The sequence below is a fragment of the Rana temporaria genome, chromosome 3, assembly GCF_905171775.1.
Source record: "Rana temporaria chromosome 3, aRanTem1.1, whole genome shotgun sequence".
Taxonomy (NCBI): Eukaryota; Metazoa; Chordata; class Amphibia; order Anura; family Ranidae; genus Rana; species Rana temporaria.
Genome location: NC_053491.1, coordinates 57,141,173 through 57,157,060, shown reverse-complemented (window position 1 = coordinate 57,157,060; position 15,888 = coordinate 57,141,173). Strand labels below are relative to the sequence as shown.

The 15,888-nt window shown below is 44.1% G+C and overlaps 1 protein-coding gene across 1 annotated transcript in view; it reads right to left on the bottom strand.

The window, feature by feature from the left end:
- Window positions 1-15,888, bottom strand: part of SQOR (sulfide quinone oxidoreductase) — an 87,486-nt gene that overhangs the window by 47,153 nt on the left and 24,445 nt on the right. The window contains exon 2 of the mRNA XM_040342619.1: window positions 11,117-11,369. Within this exon, the coding sequence (XP_040198553.1) occupies window positions 11,117-11,350 (234 nt within the window). The 5' untranslated portion in view covers window positions 11,351-11,369. The remainder of the gene's footprint in view (window positions 1-11,116; window positions 11,370-15,888) is intronic.

Below are 15,888 nucleotides of genomic sequence, written 5' to 3'. Positions count from 1 at the left end.
TTAGAGAGAGAAAGGGGGTTCACATAGACTGGTATGCCCCCCTGGCCCAAAACGAAATTACTATAAAACGTCTATAAACCTCCGGTTGGCATATTGTGGGCGCAACACGGGCACAGTAAAGAGCGGTTGTAAACAAGATTACTGTAAAACCAAGAGGGTTGTAAGATGACCACAAGGGGAAGGGGAGCGAAAGGGGGGGCAATCCCAAAGGTTCCCCGGTTAAGTCAAAGCCCAGGCCCGATGTGTAAATTTGTGACACATGGGACAAACGGAGATAACCAGCCCGTTGAAAAACTACTAACGGGTAGAGGAAGCCAGGTAGAAAAAGATAAGAAGAGAGACAAGAAAAAAGGGGCTACCAACACACTGGCCGACTTAGAAACACTCTCAGAAACATTCTTAGAGACTAGATCTGACCATGATGGAGAGAGTGAATTAGAACAGGGAAATAAGGAAGAAACCCAGGATATGACACTCCTACCAACAAAAATGGAAATGGAGGGAATGTTTGCTGCCCTAGAAAGATCAATCAAATCGCAAATGGAAAGAATGGAGAAAAATATGGGGCATATATTGGAAAGAGTTGAAGAAGTAGAGAAAAAAGTCGACTCAAATGTAACCTCAGTTAAAAAACTAGAAGATGAAATAAAAGCATTAAAAATTAATCAACGAGAACAGGCGTATAAAGTAGAAGATCAGGAGAATAGAGATAGAAGGAAGAACATTAGAATACGCGGAGTTCCTGATACCGCACAAACTGAGGACTTGCCAGAAATAATAAGGAAAATTTGTAACCCAATATTAGAAAGAGAAATAACGACCCCCCTTAGAATAGAACGAGCGCATAGGATAAGACGAGCCAGAGAGAGATCACAGGATTATCCAAGAGACATTATTGTGCGATTTGAAAGTTGGGAAGAGAAAAACCAACTTTGGAGAAACCTGAGAGGGAAGTCGCCATTGGAATATGATCAACATAATATCCAAATTTACCAAGACCTGTCCCAAGAGACGTTAAAAAGAAGAAGAAGTTTAAAACCATTGTTGGGGATCCTACAAGAGCAAGACATTCAGTACAACTGGGGATTCCCAGCATGTTTGATAGGGAGGAAAAACGGGACTTCGGCAAGACTGAGGTTCATCGAGGAAATACCAGAATTTTGTAATAGCTTAGGCATCCCAATACCAAAAAATTAATAATGATCTCGACTGCCGGAGAAGAGGGGGGGGAGAGGGGGGAGGGCGGGGGGGGGGGGGGCGGGGGGGGCTAAGATAGTAAGCAACTAGCAGGGGATGGGGGAGAGGGGAGACCCGGAGAGCACCCCTTCACCTAGTAAGCCATCGGAGTGGGAAGGGGGAGGGGGGAGACCCAGAAAGCGCTTCTTCACCACTTCCCCAGTATAGGGAGATAGGAGACCGGGCTAAAATAGAACTCCACCTCAGCCTGAGGAGCAAAAGAGCGCCAGGAGCGCCAAATAGAAAAAGCTCTAAATGACCAGAAGGTCAGGGATCGAATGGGGGGAAGGGGGGGAGAAAGCCCCAAATGAAGAACAAGGGGGCAAGATACGAGGGGAGGGGAGGGGGGGGAGAGAGAAGGGAGGGGGAGGAGGAGTTTGGGTGGGAAGGGAGAGGGGAGGATTGGGAAGGGGGGGGGAAAGGGACTCAGATCTGTGTGTCATGTAGCAGGATAGAACATATATATCCGAGAAAGACAGAAAAGGGAAAAAAAAAAAAAAAAAATATGACAAACATAAATTTTTTAACATATAATGTAAGAGGTCTTAGTTGCCCTGAAAAAAGGCATATGGTATTAAGAGAAATTGAAAGGTATTCCGCTGAAATCGTTTTTCTGCAAGAGACACACATAACGTTGGATTCTAATGTTAGACTGTATTCTCGGGCAGTTCCCATTTGGTATTATGGGGACTCCCCAAAGAAAAGAGCTAAGGGGGTTGCCATAGGAATAGGGAATAATATCTCTTTTACAGTAGAAGATAGGAAGGTAGACCCGGACGGTCGTTATCTGTTCCTAAAAGGAGTACTCCAAGGAAAAAAATACACGTTAGCAAATATATACTGCCCAAATAACCAACCATACAAATATCTGAGGGGGATCTTGAACGCTTTAATGGACTTTAAATCAGGACATATAATACTAGCAGGAGACTTCAACCTCTCAATGGACTATCAACTGGATAGTACATCCGGGGCTCAGAGGCGAAATATTAAACAGTTTAGAATATTAAGAAAAAAAATGCATGACTACTGTTTAATAGATCCTTGGAGGATTACACATCCAAATAAAAGGGACTATACCTACTTTTCTCCCGTCCACGGAACATACTCAAGACTGGACTATATAATGGTAGACCACGAGTTACTGGAAGAGGTAGTTAAAACTTCAATAGGGGTAACCACAATTTCAGACCATGCTCCTGTAACAGTGGAAATTAGATTCAAAGAGACAGAGCAAAGAAAAGGATCATGGAACTTAAACGAAGAACTTATAGAGGATATAGAGGTAAACAACATAGTGAGAACGGATTTGGAGCAATATTTCACCCTCAATAACACACCTGAAGTAAGGGTAGCTACTGTATGGGAGGCCCATAAGGCATACATCAGAGGGAAACTAATCTCAATAGGAGCAGGGAAGAAAAAGATAAGAAAATTAAACATGAAAAAATTAACAACTGAGCTATTTGAACTGGAACAAATGCATAAGGAGCGAGGAGAAAATGAAATATACCAAGAAATTGTTGTAAAGAGGACCCAGCTTAGAGATCTTATGAAGGTTGAAACAAGAGACATATTTAAAAATGTTAGAAAGGAGAGGTATAAATGGGGGAACAAACCAGGGAAACTTTTAGCTAGAATATCTAGGGAAAAAAAAAAAAAAAACTACATAGAAAAAATAAAAAACCAAGATGGCCTTATGAAATATAAGACGTCCGAAATCGCGGAGTCCTTCCGGACTTTTTATAGCTCATTATATTCAATAAGAACTAATGAAACCCAAGAGCAAGAAAGGATGAGAAAAAGGAAAATCAGGGAATACTTAGAAGAAGTGAAATTACCTAAAATCTCCCAAAACGACATTGAATCCTTAGAGGCCCCAATAACTCAAGATGAGGTACACAGAGCCTTCCGGGAAACACCGTGTGGCAAGAGCCCAGGCCCCGATGGTTTGCCGATTAAATATTACAAAACATTTAAAGAACTTTTGATCCCAGAGATGTGCAACTATTTTAACAAAATAGGAGAGGAAGAGGAAATAAGAAAAGAATCTCTATTGGCAAATATTTCTATTATCCCTAAAACGGGAAAAGATGGAACGTTGTGCTCCAGCTATCGACCAATAGCATTGTTAAATGCAGATCTGAAAGTATACGCGAAAATATTAGCAACTAGGATAAAAAGTTTAATGCCGCAATTAATAAATCCAGATCAGGCGGGCTTTGTAGCGGGCAGAGAAGGAAGAGATAATAGCATAAGGACTCTGTTACTGTTACAACAAGATCCAAAAAAGAAGCCCCCAGTCGTACTCATGTCCTTAGATGCCGAAAAAGCATTTGACAGAGTCGACTGGGGGTTTATGATGGAAACCTTACAAAATATAGGCCTGGGACCAAGGTTCATGAAATGGGTAAAGAACTTGTATAGTCACCCGACGGCAAGGGTGAAGGTCAATGGGAGTATGTCGTCTGTGTTTAACATGGAAAACGGAACCAGACAGGGTTGCCCGCTCTCGCCTCTCCTATATGTAATAGCCCTGGAACCGTTGTTAGCAAAAATCCGGGAAAACCCGGGGATAGGAGGGGTGAGGGTGGGAGATGAAGAACACAAGGTGGCGGCGTATGCAGACGACATACTCCTATACTTGACCAAACCGAGAGTCTCCCTCCCTAATGTCATAAAGGAAATAAAAAGATACGGTGAACTCTCAAACTTTAAAATAAACCCGATAAAAACAGTAATTTTGAATTTAGGGATAGATAAAAAAGAAGCAGAAGAACTTCAGAAAGAGTTTCCATTTACATGGGAAAAAGAAGCTATAAACGTACCTGGGTATAAAAATTACATCTACAGTTGAAAAACTCTATTCGGCCAATTTTGTCCCCTTAATCAACGACATTAACCAAGACCTGAAAAACCTAGCAAAAAAACATATCTCCTGGATAGGCAAGATTAATGCGTTCAAAATGATGATATTACCAAAGATAACATACAAACTTCAAATGCTCCCAATAAAAATACCGCAAAGCTTCTTTAAAGTAATTAAAACAGTAATTTTGAAATATATATGGGCAGGAAAAAAGGCTAGATTAAGCTATCCACTGCTGAGCATGAAAAAAAAAGGAGGGGGGTTGGGGCTCCCCGATATAAAAAGATATTATTTTGCTGTAAACTTAGCAAGGTTGGTAGAATGGACAAACGCATACACAAAAAAAAAATGGGTACGCATGGAAGAAATATTAAGTAGGACACAATTAAATAGAAATATATGGATACCACCGAAAATGAGGGAATTGAGCACGAACACACATAATATAACAAGGAACGTATTTAGAATATGGGACACAATATTTAGACGGGAAAAATGGGAGTATAACTCTCCATTAACCCCATTAGCAGGCACAAATTTTTTTCCACCAGGAAATGGAACACGTTTTGGAAAGCACCTAGGGGAGAAAAAATTAAAAGATATTGTTACACGTGGGAAAATTAAACTAAGACAAGAGATAAAAATAGGGGAAAAGGAACAAAATATGAGTGAGTGGGAGTATTTGCAGTTAAAACACTTTGTGAGCACACTACCACAACCAATTAGGGAAGATAAGACACTATACCCAATAGAAAAAATATGCAGCATGGATAAGCCCCTGACACATGGAATATCAAAGGCATATGGGATATTAACAGAACTCGAGACTCAAGACACACTGCCTTTCTTAGAAAAATGGGAAAGCGATATCGGTAAAAAAATTGATAAAACACAAATGATAGGTGCAGTATACAATCATGCAGCGGACATTACCACCATAGAAGCAAACTATAAATGTATGGTGCGATGGCACCTGACCCCATCAAGAATGAGTAAGATTCATCCAAGAAATTCAGAGCTATGCTGGAGAAACTGTAAACAAAAAGGAACAACTCTACATATATGGTGGGACTGCCCGAGAATCCAGGAATATTGGAAAGAAATCTTGAAATATATTGTAGAAATAACAGGGGAGACGATTCTATGTAGCCCGCTGCCCTGTCTGTTTCATGGAACTGAAAAAACAAAAAAACAATATGGAACAACTCTGGTCCCAGTGTTATTAAATGCAGCTAAGGCTCTGATCCCAAAAAACTGGCTACATCCAAAGAGGCCATCAATTAACCACTTACCCCCCGGAACATATTGCTGCCTAAAGACCAGAGTACTTTTTGCGATTCGGGACTGCGTCGCTTTAACAGACAATTGCGCGGTCGTGCGACGTGGCTCCCAAACAAAATTGGCGTCCTTTTTTTCCCACAAATAGAGCTTTCTTTTGGTGGTATTTGATCACCTCTGCGTTTTTTATTTTTTGCGCTATAAACAAAAATAGAGCGACAATTTTGAAAAAAATGAATATTTTTTACTTTTTGCTGTAATAAATATCCCCCAAAAATATATAAAAAAACATTTTTTTTCCTCAGTTTAGGCCGATACGTATTCTTCTACATATTTTTCGTAAAAAAAATCGCAATAAGCGTTTATTGATTGGTTTGCGCAAAAGTTATAGCGTTTACAAAATAGGGGGTATTTTTATGGCATTTTTATTAATATTTTTTTTACTAGTAATGGCGGCGATCAGCGATTTTTTTTTTCGGTATTGCGACATTATGGCGGACACTTCGGACATGTTTGACACATTTTTGGGACCATTGGCATTTTTATAGCGATCAGTGCTATAAAAATGCATTAGATTACTATAAAAATGCCACTGGCAGTGAAGGGGTTAACACTAGGGGGCGGGGAAGGGGTTAAGTATGCCTGGGTGTGTTCTTACTGTGGGGGGGGGGGGGGTGGCCTCACTAGGGGAAACACTGATTTTCTGTTCATACAGTGTATGAACAGAAAATCAGCATTTCCCCTGCTGACAGGAACGAGAGCTGTGTGTTTACACACACAGCTCCCGTTCCCCGCTCTGTACCGAGCGATCGCGTGTGCCCGGCGGCGATCGCGCCCGCCGGGCACACGCACGGGAGTCGGGGGCGAGCGGGGAGCGCGCGCGCCTCCGGCGGCGCGCGCGCGCCCCCTAGTGGCGGCTATACGATAGGACGTATAGCTACGGGCTCTCGCCCAGGAGAGCCGACCTGCCGCCGTATAATGACGGTGGCTGGTCGGCTACTAGTTAAAGAGTGGATAGAAAGGGTGGAATATATAGAAGAGATGGAGTATCTGGCCTGCAGAGAGACAGGCGAAGAGGACAAATACAGGGTGGTTTGGGAAAAATGGAAAGTATTTAAATCCTCAGAAAAGTTTGCCCAGGGAATGATAGAAGCAGATAGCTGAGAAAGCATAAAGAAGATTACATGGCACACAGATCTGGGGGGGGGGGGGGGGAAAAAAAAAAAAAAAAAGGGGTTGGGACTAATAATGTTATACTAGCAAGGAATGCAGTCAGACTTGTTAAGCGGGGAAAGATTAATTAACAGTTTAAAAATGTTAAACCTGTAATGGCAAAAAAAAAAAAAAAAAAAAAAAAAAAAAAGAGGAAAGGAACTTAATCATAAGAAAAGGGAAAAAAAAAAAAACCCACGAATGATGCGAAGCCGCAAGAGAGACGCTAAGGGCGGGCGAACCGTGAGCTAGCCTCTCCGCTATATGTGAGCAGAGTCTGACGTGAAAAAAGAGAAAAAAAGAAAAAAAAAAAAAAAAAAAAAAAACTCTGACCAGCTTGCCTGTCCTTACTGAGGAAAAGCATCCCCACAACATGATGCTGCCACCACCATGTTTCACAGTGGTGATGGTGTGTTCATGGTGATGTGGAGTGTTAGTTTTCCGCCACACATAGCGTTTTGCTTTTTGGCCAAAAAGTAAAATTTTGGTCTCATCTGACCAGAGCACCTTCTTCCACATGTTTGTTGTGTCCCCCACATTGGTTTTGGCAAACTGCAAACAGGACTTCTTATGGCTCTTTCAACAATGGCTTTCTTCTTGCCACTCTTCCATAAAGGCCAGATTTGTGGAGTGCACGACTAATAGTTGTCCTGGGGACAGATTCTCCCACCTTAACTGCGGATCTCTGCAGCTCCTCCAGAGTTACCATGGGCCTCTTGGCTGCTTCTCTGATTGATGCTCTCCTTGCCCGGCCTGTCAGTTTAGTTGGACGGCCATGTCTTGGTAGGTTTGCAGTTGTTCCATACTCTTTCCATTTTTGGATGATGGATTGAACAGTGCTCTGTGAGATGTTCAAAGCTTGGGATATTTTTTTTTATTTTTTTTATAACCTACCCTGTTTTAAACTTCTCCACATCTTTATCTCTGACCTGTCTGGTGCGTTTCTTGGCCTTCATGATGCCATTTGTTCACTAAGGTCCTCCAACAAACCTGAGGGCTTCACAGAACAGCTGTATTTATACAGAGATAACAATACACATATGTGGACTCTATTTACCAATTAGGTGACTTCTGAAGGCAATTGGTTCCAGTAGAATTTAGTTGGAGGTATCAGAGTAAAGGGGGCTGAATACAAACGCATGCCACATTTTTCACATATTTAGTTGTAAACATTTTGAAAACCATTTATCATTTTCCTTCCACTTCACAATTATGTACCACTTTGTGTTGGTCCATCACATAAAATCCTAATAAAATACATTTATGTTTTTGGTTGTAACATGACAAAATGTGGAAAATGTCAAAAGAGGTATGAATACTTTTTCAAGGCGCTGAATATTTTCTTTATTTATATTCTTTAGAATGAAAGATAACATTTTTTTTATTTAATGTTAGTCAAGTTAAAGTGACGAGACAGAGACAGAGAGAGACATTGGGCTCTGGTGAATACAAGGTGCAACTGGGGGGAAAGCTGCTCACGTAAGGAATAGAATGCATTCAAATAGTTCTAAAGCTTTCAAGGTTTTTTTTTACCAAAACCTTCTCTGCTGCAGGATCCCCCCCCTCAGCCCAACATTAGGCCTCGTACGCACGATTGGTTAACCAGAGGACAACGGTCTGATGGACCTTTTTCATTGGTCAAAACCGATCGTGTGTGGGGCCCATAGGTTATTTAACCATAGGTTAAAAAAAAGCCAACTTGCTTTAAATTTAACCGATGGATTCCTAACCGATAGGTCAAAAACGATCGTTAGTAGGCAGGACCATCGGTTAAAAATCCACACATGCTCTGAATCAAGTCGACGCATGCTTGGAAGCATTGAACTTCATTTTTTTTAGCACGTTGTTGTGTTTTACGTCACCGCGTTCTGACACAATCGTTTATTTAACCGATGGTGTGTGGGCGCAACGGACCATCAGTCAGCTTCATCGGTTAACAGATGACAACGGTCCTTCAGACCGTTCTAATGGGATGGACTGATCGTGTGTACGAGGCTTTATTCTTACCCAAGCCTGATCCGATACAGCCATGTACACGAGAGCGGTAAGCTCTTGCTGCTGTCTCCCTCCTCATTGGGTAGATTGATAGCAGCAGAAGCCATTGGCTCCCACTCCTGTCAATTAACCCCAGTGACGAGGGATCAAGGGGACGTGTTAACCGCTTAACAACCGCCGCATGTATATTTACGTCCACAGAATGGCACGTACAGGCAGATGGGCGTACATGTACGTCCCTGCCTTTCTGCGGGTCGGGGGTCCGATCGGGACCCCCCCCCCCCGGTACATGCAGCGATCGGAAATCGCCGGGGAGCGATCCGGGACGAGGGCGCGGCTATTCGTTTCTAGCCGCCCCCTCGCGATCGCTCCCCGGAGCTGAAGAACCGGGAGAGCTGTATGTAAACACGGCTTCCCCGTGCTTCACTGTGGCGGCGCATCGATCGAGTGATCCTTTTTATAAGGGAGACTCGATCGATGACGTCAGACCTACAGCCACACCCCCCTACAGTTGTAAACACACACTAGGTGAAACCCAACTCCTTCAGCGCCCCCTGTGGTTAACTCCCAAACTGCAACTGTCATTTTCACAATAAACAATGGCCTGGATTCAAGAAGCAATTGCGCCTGTGTAACCATAGGTTACACAGCGCAATTGCTTACTTGCCCCGGCGTAACGAATGCTCCTGATTCAGGAACCTCGTTACGCCGACTGCAGCCCAAGATCTGCGCGGCATAAGGCTCTTATGCCCGCATATCTTAGGCTGCATTCTTGCGATGGCCGCTAGGTGGCGTTCCTGTTGTGCTCAGCGTCTAGTATGCAAATTGCATACCAACACCGATTCACAACGTTGCGCGAGCCCTGCGTACGCAATTTACGTCGTTTCCGTACAGCATTTTTTGCGTAAGGTTGCCCCTGCTAGTCGCAAAATTAGAATTTTACATAGTTTGCGTAAGTGAATCGTGAATGGCGCAGGACGCCATTCACGTTCACTTTGAAGCAAATGACGTCCTTGCGACGTCATTTGCCGTAATGCACGTCGGGAAAGTTTCCCGACGGAGCATGCGCTCTACGATCGGCGCGGGAACGCGCCTAATTTAAATGATTCCCGCCCCCCTACGAAAAAAAAAAAAAAAAGGACGTCAATTTTGTTTGGGAGCCACGTCGCACGACCGCGCAATTGTCTGTTAAAGCGACTCAGTGCCGAATCGCAAAACCTGGCCTGGGCATTTAACTGCCTAAAGGTCCGGGGCTTAAGTGGTTAAACGTGCCATTTTGTAATTTAATTTTAACAACAATATTATTTATTGTACAGGCGTGTTCTGTACACCAACTAACAAAAGACAAAAGGACGTCCGTGAATGCATAGGGGCTTGGACAACACCACTTGTGCCGTCCAGCCACAGCTTGCCATAGACCTTGATAGACTGCCCGCACTGTACCTGTACCTGTCCCTCCTGGGGACATTTAAATGCTGGGAGGGACGCACTGCTCCTAGACAGCACTATCTGCAAGGGGCCTTTAGTTTTCCTTCAAATATTACAATCTGTGTAAAATCAATACAGCATAATACAAGTAGAAATGGAGGATTTAAAATATTACAATCTGTCAGTAGATTACAAATATTGGGCCGGATTCACAAAGAGTTACGCCGGCGTATCAGTAGATACGCCGACGTAACTCGGAATCTAAGCCCGTCGTAAGTTTAAGTGTATGCTCAAACTGAGATACACTTAAACCTAGCTAAGATACGACGGCCTGCGCCGTCGTATCTTAGGGTGCAATTTTTCCGCTGGCCGCTAGGTGGCGCTTCCGTTGATTTTGGCGTAGAATATGTAAATGACTAGATACGCCGATTAACGAACGCACGCTTGCCCGTCGCAGTAAAGATACGCCGGCTAAAGATAAAGCTGCCCCCTAGGTGGCGTAGCCAATGTTAAGTATGGCCGTCGTTCCCGCCTCGAAATTTGAAAATTTTACGTTGTTTGCGCAAGTCGTCCGTGAATGGGGCTGGATGTAATTTACGTTCACGTCAAAACCAATACGTCCTTGCGGCGTACTTTGGAGCAATGCACACTGGGATATGTACACGGACGGCGCCGTTCGTAAAAAAATGTCAATCACGTCGGGTCACCAATAATTTACATAAAACACGCCCCCTCATCCTCATTTGAATTAGGCGCGCTTATGCCGGCCCCATTTACGCTACGCTGCCTAACTTAGGAGGCAAGTGCTTTGTGAATACAGCACTTGCCTCTCTGACTTACGGCGGCGTAGCGTAAATACGATACGCTACGCCGCCGTAAAAATGCACGGATCTACGTGAATCCGGGCCATGGTGACTACAATTACAAAGCCACAAGGGCCTAGACGTTTTACATGACCTACAATGATCAATAGAAACACAATGGAAGATGGGATCATAACAATTTTTACCAATAATGTCAATTTGTGACTCACACCTACAACAAAGTGTACATACAAACCAGATAACAGTACAGAAACAGAAAAATTTGCCATTTTACCTCACTTGGCTCTATGATGGCAACTTTCCCAGCTCCAACTTTCCTCTTCATCCGGGCACCCATGGTTATTCCTCCAGCACCGCCTCCAACAACCACCACATCGTAATACTCCTTGGCAGCAAATCTACTTGTCACATGTAAACCGCGATTTGTACCAACGCTCACTCCAGCCCTCAATAAATGAGCACATTGGTGGACATGGCTACCGCAGGGGACTACACCAAAGAAGGCCATCGCTGGATGAGATTACAACCTGGGAATAAAAATATACATTATGTAAGTGAAATACCTTTTATAAATTATTAGTCTACAGTGGACAATGGACATTCAAGTACACCAAAAAAAAATATATGTAAAGGGTAGAACTATAGGCAAAACTTTTCTTCATTTTGGATAGCGTAAAGCAGGGGTTGACAAATTTGCTTGGAATCTAGGAGCCAGGTAAAAAAGTTAGGAGCCAGAAAACGCGCCCCGTCCCGACGAGCTTGCGCGCAGAAGCGAACACATACGTGAGCAGCGCCCGCATATGTAAACGGTGTTCAAACCACACGTGAGGTATCGCCGCGATTGGTAGAGCGCGAGCAATAATTCTAGCCCCAGACCTCTTCTGTAACTCAAAACATGCAACCTGTAGATTTTTTTTAAACGTCGCCTATGAAGCTTTTAAAGGGTAAAAGTTTGTCGGCATTCCACGAGCGGACGCAATTTTGAAGCGTGACATGTTGGGTATGAATTTACTCGGCGTAACATTATCTTTCATAATATAAAAAAAAAATGGGGATAACTTTACTGTTGTCTTATTTTTTAATTAAAAAAAGTGTAATTTTTTCACAAAAAAAGTGCGCTTGTAAGACCGCTGCGCAAATACGGCGTGACAGAAAGTATTGCAACGATCACCATTTTATTCTCTAGGGTGTTAGGATAAACAATATATATAATGTTTGGGGGTTCTAATTAGAGGGAAGAAGATGGCAGTGAAAATAGTGAAAAATGACATTAGAATTGCTGTTTAACTTGTAATGCTTAGCTTGTAATACCAACGGCCACCACCAGATGGCGCCAGTTACATCTGGTGGTAATAACTTGTAATACCAACGGCTCACCACCAGATGGCCCCAGCTCACAATTGGCCCCTTCCAATTCAAGTCACCAGGACCCTATTTCTAGTCGCCATGGCGACCTGGCGCCTGACCTCTGTAGCTGCGTGTACTGTGAGGTAATTCATTCTCAAAGATCCCCAAAGATCACAACAGAGATTCTAGTCTGGTTTCCATCTGTTAATTATATAGGGTTTACATTAGAGGGCTGGAAGACTGCCAAGAGTCTGTTCTTCAGAAAGTAATAAAAGGAGTTGTAATGGCAGTGCCTATGCTTTACATTTTGAAGATTAATTTCTCCTTTATGCGTAGAGCTACAGAAGTGAATGAGGCTTGTTTAACCACTTCCATACCAGGTACTTACGCACCTTCCCGCCCAAGCCAATTTTCAGCTTTCAGCACTGTCACACTTTGAATGGCAATTGCGCGGTCATGCTACACTGTACCCAAACAAAATTGGCGTCCTTTTTTCCCCACAAATAGAGCTTTCTTTTGGTGGTATTTGATCACCTCTGCGATTTTTTTTTTTTGCGCAACAACTAAAAAAAGGCTGAAAATTTGGAAAAAAATTACGTTTTTATTTTTTTCTGTTAATTTTTTTGTAAATAAGTTTTCTCTTTCAATTACGGGCACTGATATAGCGGCACTAATGGGCACCGATGAGATGGCACTGATGGACATCGATGAGGTAGTACTGACGGGCACAGATGAGGTGGCACTGATTGGCGGCGCTGGTATGCGACACTGATGGGCACACATAGGCGGCACTGATGGGCACACATAGGCGGCACTGATGGGCACACATAGGCGGCACTGATGGGCACACATAGGCGGCACTGATGGATACTTATGGGTGGCACAGATGGGCACTGCTAGGTGGGCACTGGGCATGGATGGGCACTGTGGGGTGGCACTGATGGACACTGGGGTGGCGCTGATGGACACTGGGGTGGCAGCACTGATTGTTGCCAGTCAGTGCCCATTTGTGGGCACTGACTGGCATCTTTTTTCTTTTTGTTTTTTTTTTTTTTTTTTTTTTAGACTTTTTTTTTTTTTTCGTGCTTTTTTTTTTTTTTGTCCACCCTGGTGCTCCAGGGTGGGCATCCCTGGTGGTCCAGTGTGGCGATCTGAGGGGGGGCTGCGCTGATAAACAATCAGCGCGAACCCCCCCCTGTCAGGAGAGCCGCCGATCGGCTATCCTCTACTCGCGTCTTTCAGACGCGAGTGAGGAAGAGCCATCAACGGCTCTTCCTGTTTACATCGTGATCAGCCGTGATTGGACACGGCTGATCACGTGGTAAAGAGTCTCCGCCGGAGGCTCTTTACCGAGATCGGAGATGCAGGGTGTCAGACTGACACCCCGCATCACCGATCGCCGCGATGCGCGCCCCCACGGGCGCGCGTGGCATGAAATCCTGCAGGACGTTCTGGAACGTCCTGTCAGGATTTCATAACCACTTCCCGGACGTAAATCGGCCATAGGCCGGGCGGGAAGTGGTTAAGTGCTATAATATGTAAATATTTTAGCGTTCCAAGGTTGGGCACTGGAAGTCAGAGGGTACATAAAACTTGTTTCCATCACTTCCATTAAGTGTACCTTCACCTTAAAGCGCTGCCGTTCATGGCACAGGGCTCCCTCTTTTTCATACAAATGGACAATTTTGTAATTTGTGCTGCAAAGGAGCACTTTCACATTTCTCGTATAAAGAGAGAAGTCCTCCATGCCCCCTGCACAGACGTGCCTTAGGGTTTGGGCCCCCGAGAGCGCCCTGCAGCACATTTTCCCAGCAATCTGCATGTACATCCATAGAAAATCTCCTGTGTGCACACAGATGTGACAACAGGTTCTGCCAGGACCAAAGGTTGGCATGTCTGTGCATGCGCCATAATGGCAGCAACCAAGGAAAGGGGCAGAGCAACTGAAGAAGCGGACTAAAGTTCTGCTTTAATTATTACAGAAAATGACATTAAAAAAAGTTGCTCTAAGGATTAATCACAAGCATTTTTCAGTTGCTACTGAGCCACCAATGTCACCCTTGTAGTATGACTCTGGGAATTCCTCTTTAGGTGTCTGTAGACATTTCCAGTTGTAAAGCTGTATACAGGTGAGAGACTGATTTACACAAGGTGTGGCCGACGTATGAAATCATGTGGATCCTTTCTAGGTAAAAGTGCATCTCATCTGTGCTTTAGCCCTGGTTCACACTGGTGTGCTTTGACATGTCAAATCTGCGGCATTTGCCGGCAATGGCCTAATGGCTGCAACCCCGCAACTGCGACGCTGCACAGATTTCAAAACGTCGTTTCTGTACTACTTTTTGCGATTTCGACCCGCAATTCACATTGACATTTGTGCAGAAACTGCACTGATGTCTCTGTAATCGCGGTCAAAATCGGGACCAACAAGCAGGAGTGACATTGTGCGAGTTCAGTTCATTCCCGCAGCCCGGTGTGAACCTAAAAAAAAATAAAAGCCAGCAGATACAAATACTGCAGCTGCTGACTTTTAATAAATGGACACTTACCTGTCCAGTGTGCCCGCGATGTCTGCAGCAGAAGACAAGCAATCGCTCGTCTCTCTGCTGCTCCCACCGCCATCCTCAGTGAGGGAATCAAGAAGTAAAGCCTTGCGGCTTCACTGCCCGGTTCCCTACTGCGCATGTGCGAGTAACGCAACGCGTTCCCAATAGTCCCTGCCGTCTCCTGGGACCAGTGTGCAGTGGGGGGGGGGGGGGGGGGGGAGTAGATTGACTCTCCCCGGGAAGTGGGTGCAAATACCTGTATTATACAGGTATCTGCTCCCCCCCTCTCCCTGAAAGGTGCCAAATTTGACACCGGACTGGGGGGCGGGGGATTTGTTCCGAAAAGCGGAAGTTCCATTTTTGGGTGGTGTGACAGACTCACCCAGGACAGAGGCTTTTGGAGGGGACTGAATGCTAGCCTCTTGCCTTGCGATCATGGGCCCTGGCATTTGGGGGGAACGGTGCTCTTTGTGAGCTGTATGCCTGGGGACCCTGTATATGCCATTGTAGAGTGACTGATTCATACTATTGGGACATACAGTGTAAGGAGATGCTAATGCCATCCCCTCCAGCCATCTGTCTGTTCTCTGTGCTAATTGACCCTGCTATTGTGTGAAGATGTCCTGTGTACACTTATGATAATGTGTATTGTATAGCAGGTGAGCGAGGAGACGTGACGTCTACCCTGAAAGGTTCATATTTATGAGTCACCTTGTCTGGATAAATGATTAGTTAATTAGCTCATGTTAATTTAATTTATGTTCTGGTTACCTCCTTTTTAACTGTATACAAGATTGTATTCTTGCTTCTATTAAACACTCCATGTTCAGCAGACAAACAAGTCTCGTCTTGTTGTGTGCTTGTCAGCAGCTGGAATATCTGATATCTATATCTAGACTGATAGGAAGTGGTATATGACGGAAGCACTCAAGCGGAGTGTGGGACGTTCCGTTACAGGTGGAACTCTGCTTTAATGACAGTGATTGATGTACCACCACTGGTGAATATGCCCTTATGTAAACTGCAACTTTTTGATAAGTAGTTTTAAGCAGCTTAAAGTGACACTAAGCATGTTTATTTAAAAAATATATATAATAATCCATTTAAAGTGGAGCTCCAGCCCCCCCCATCAAAAAATTGAAGTTCAGCAGCT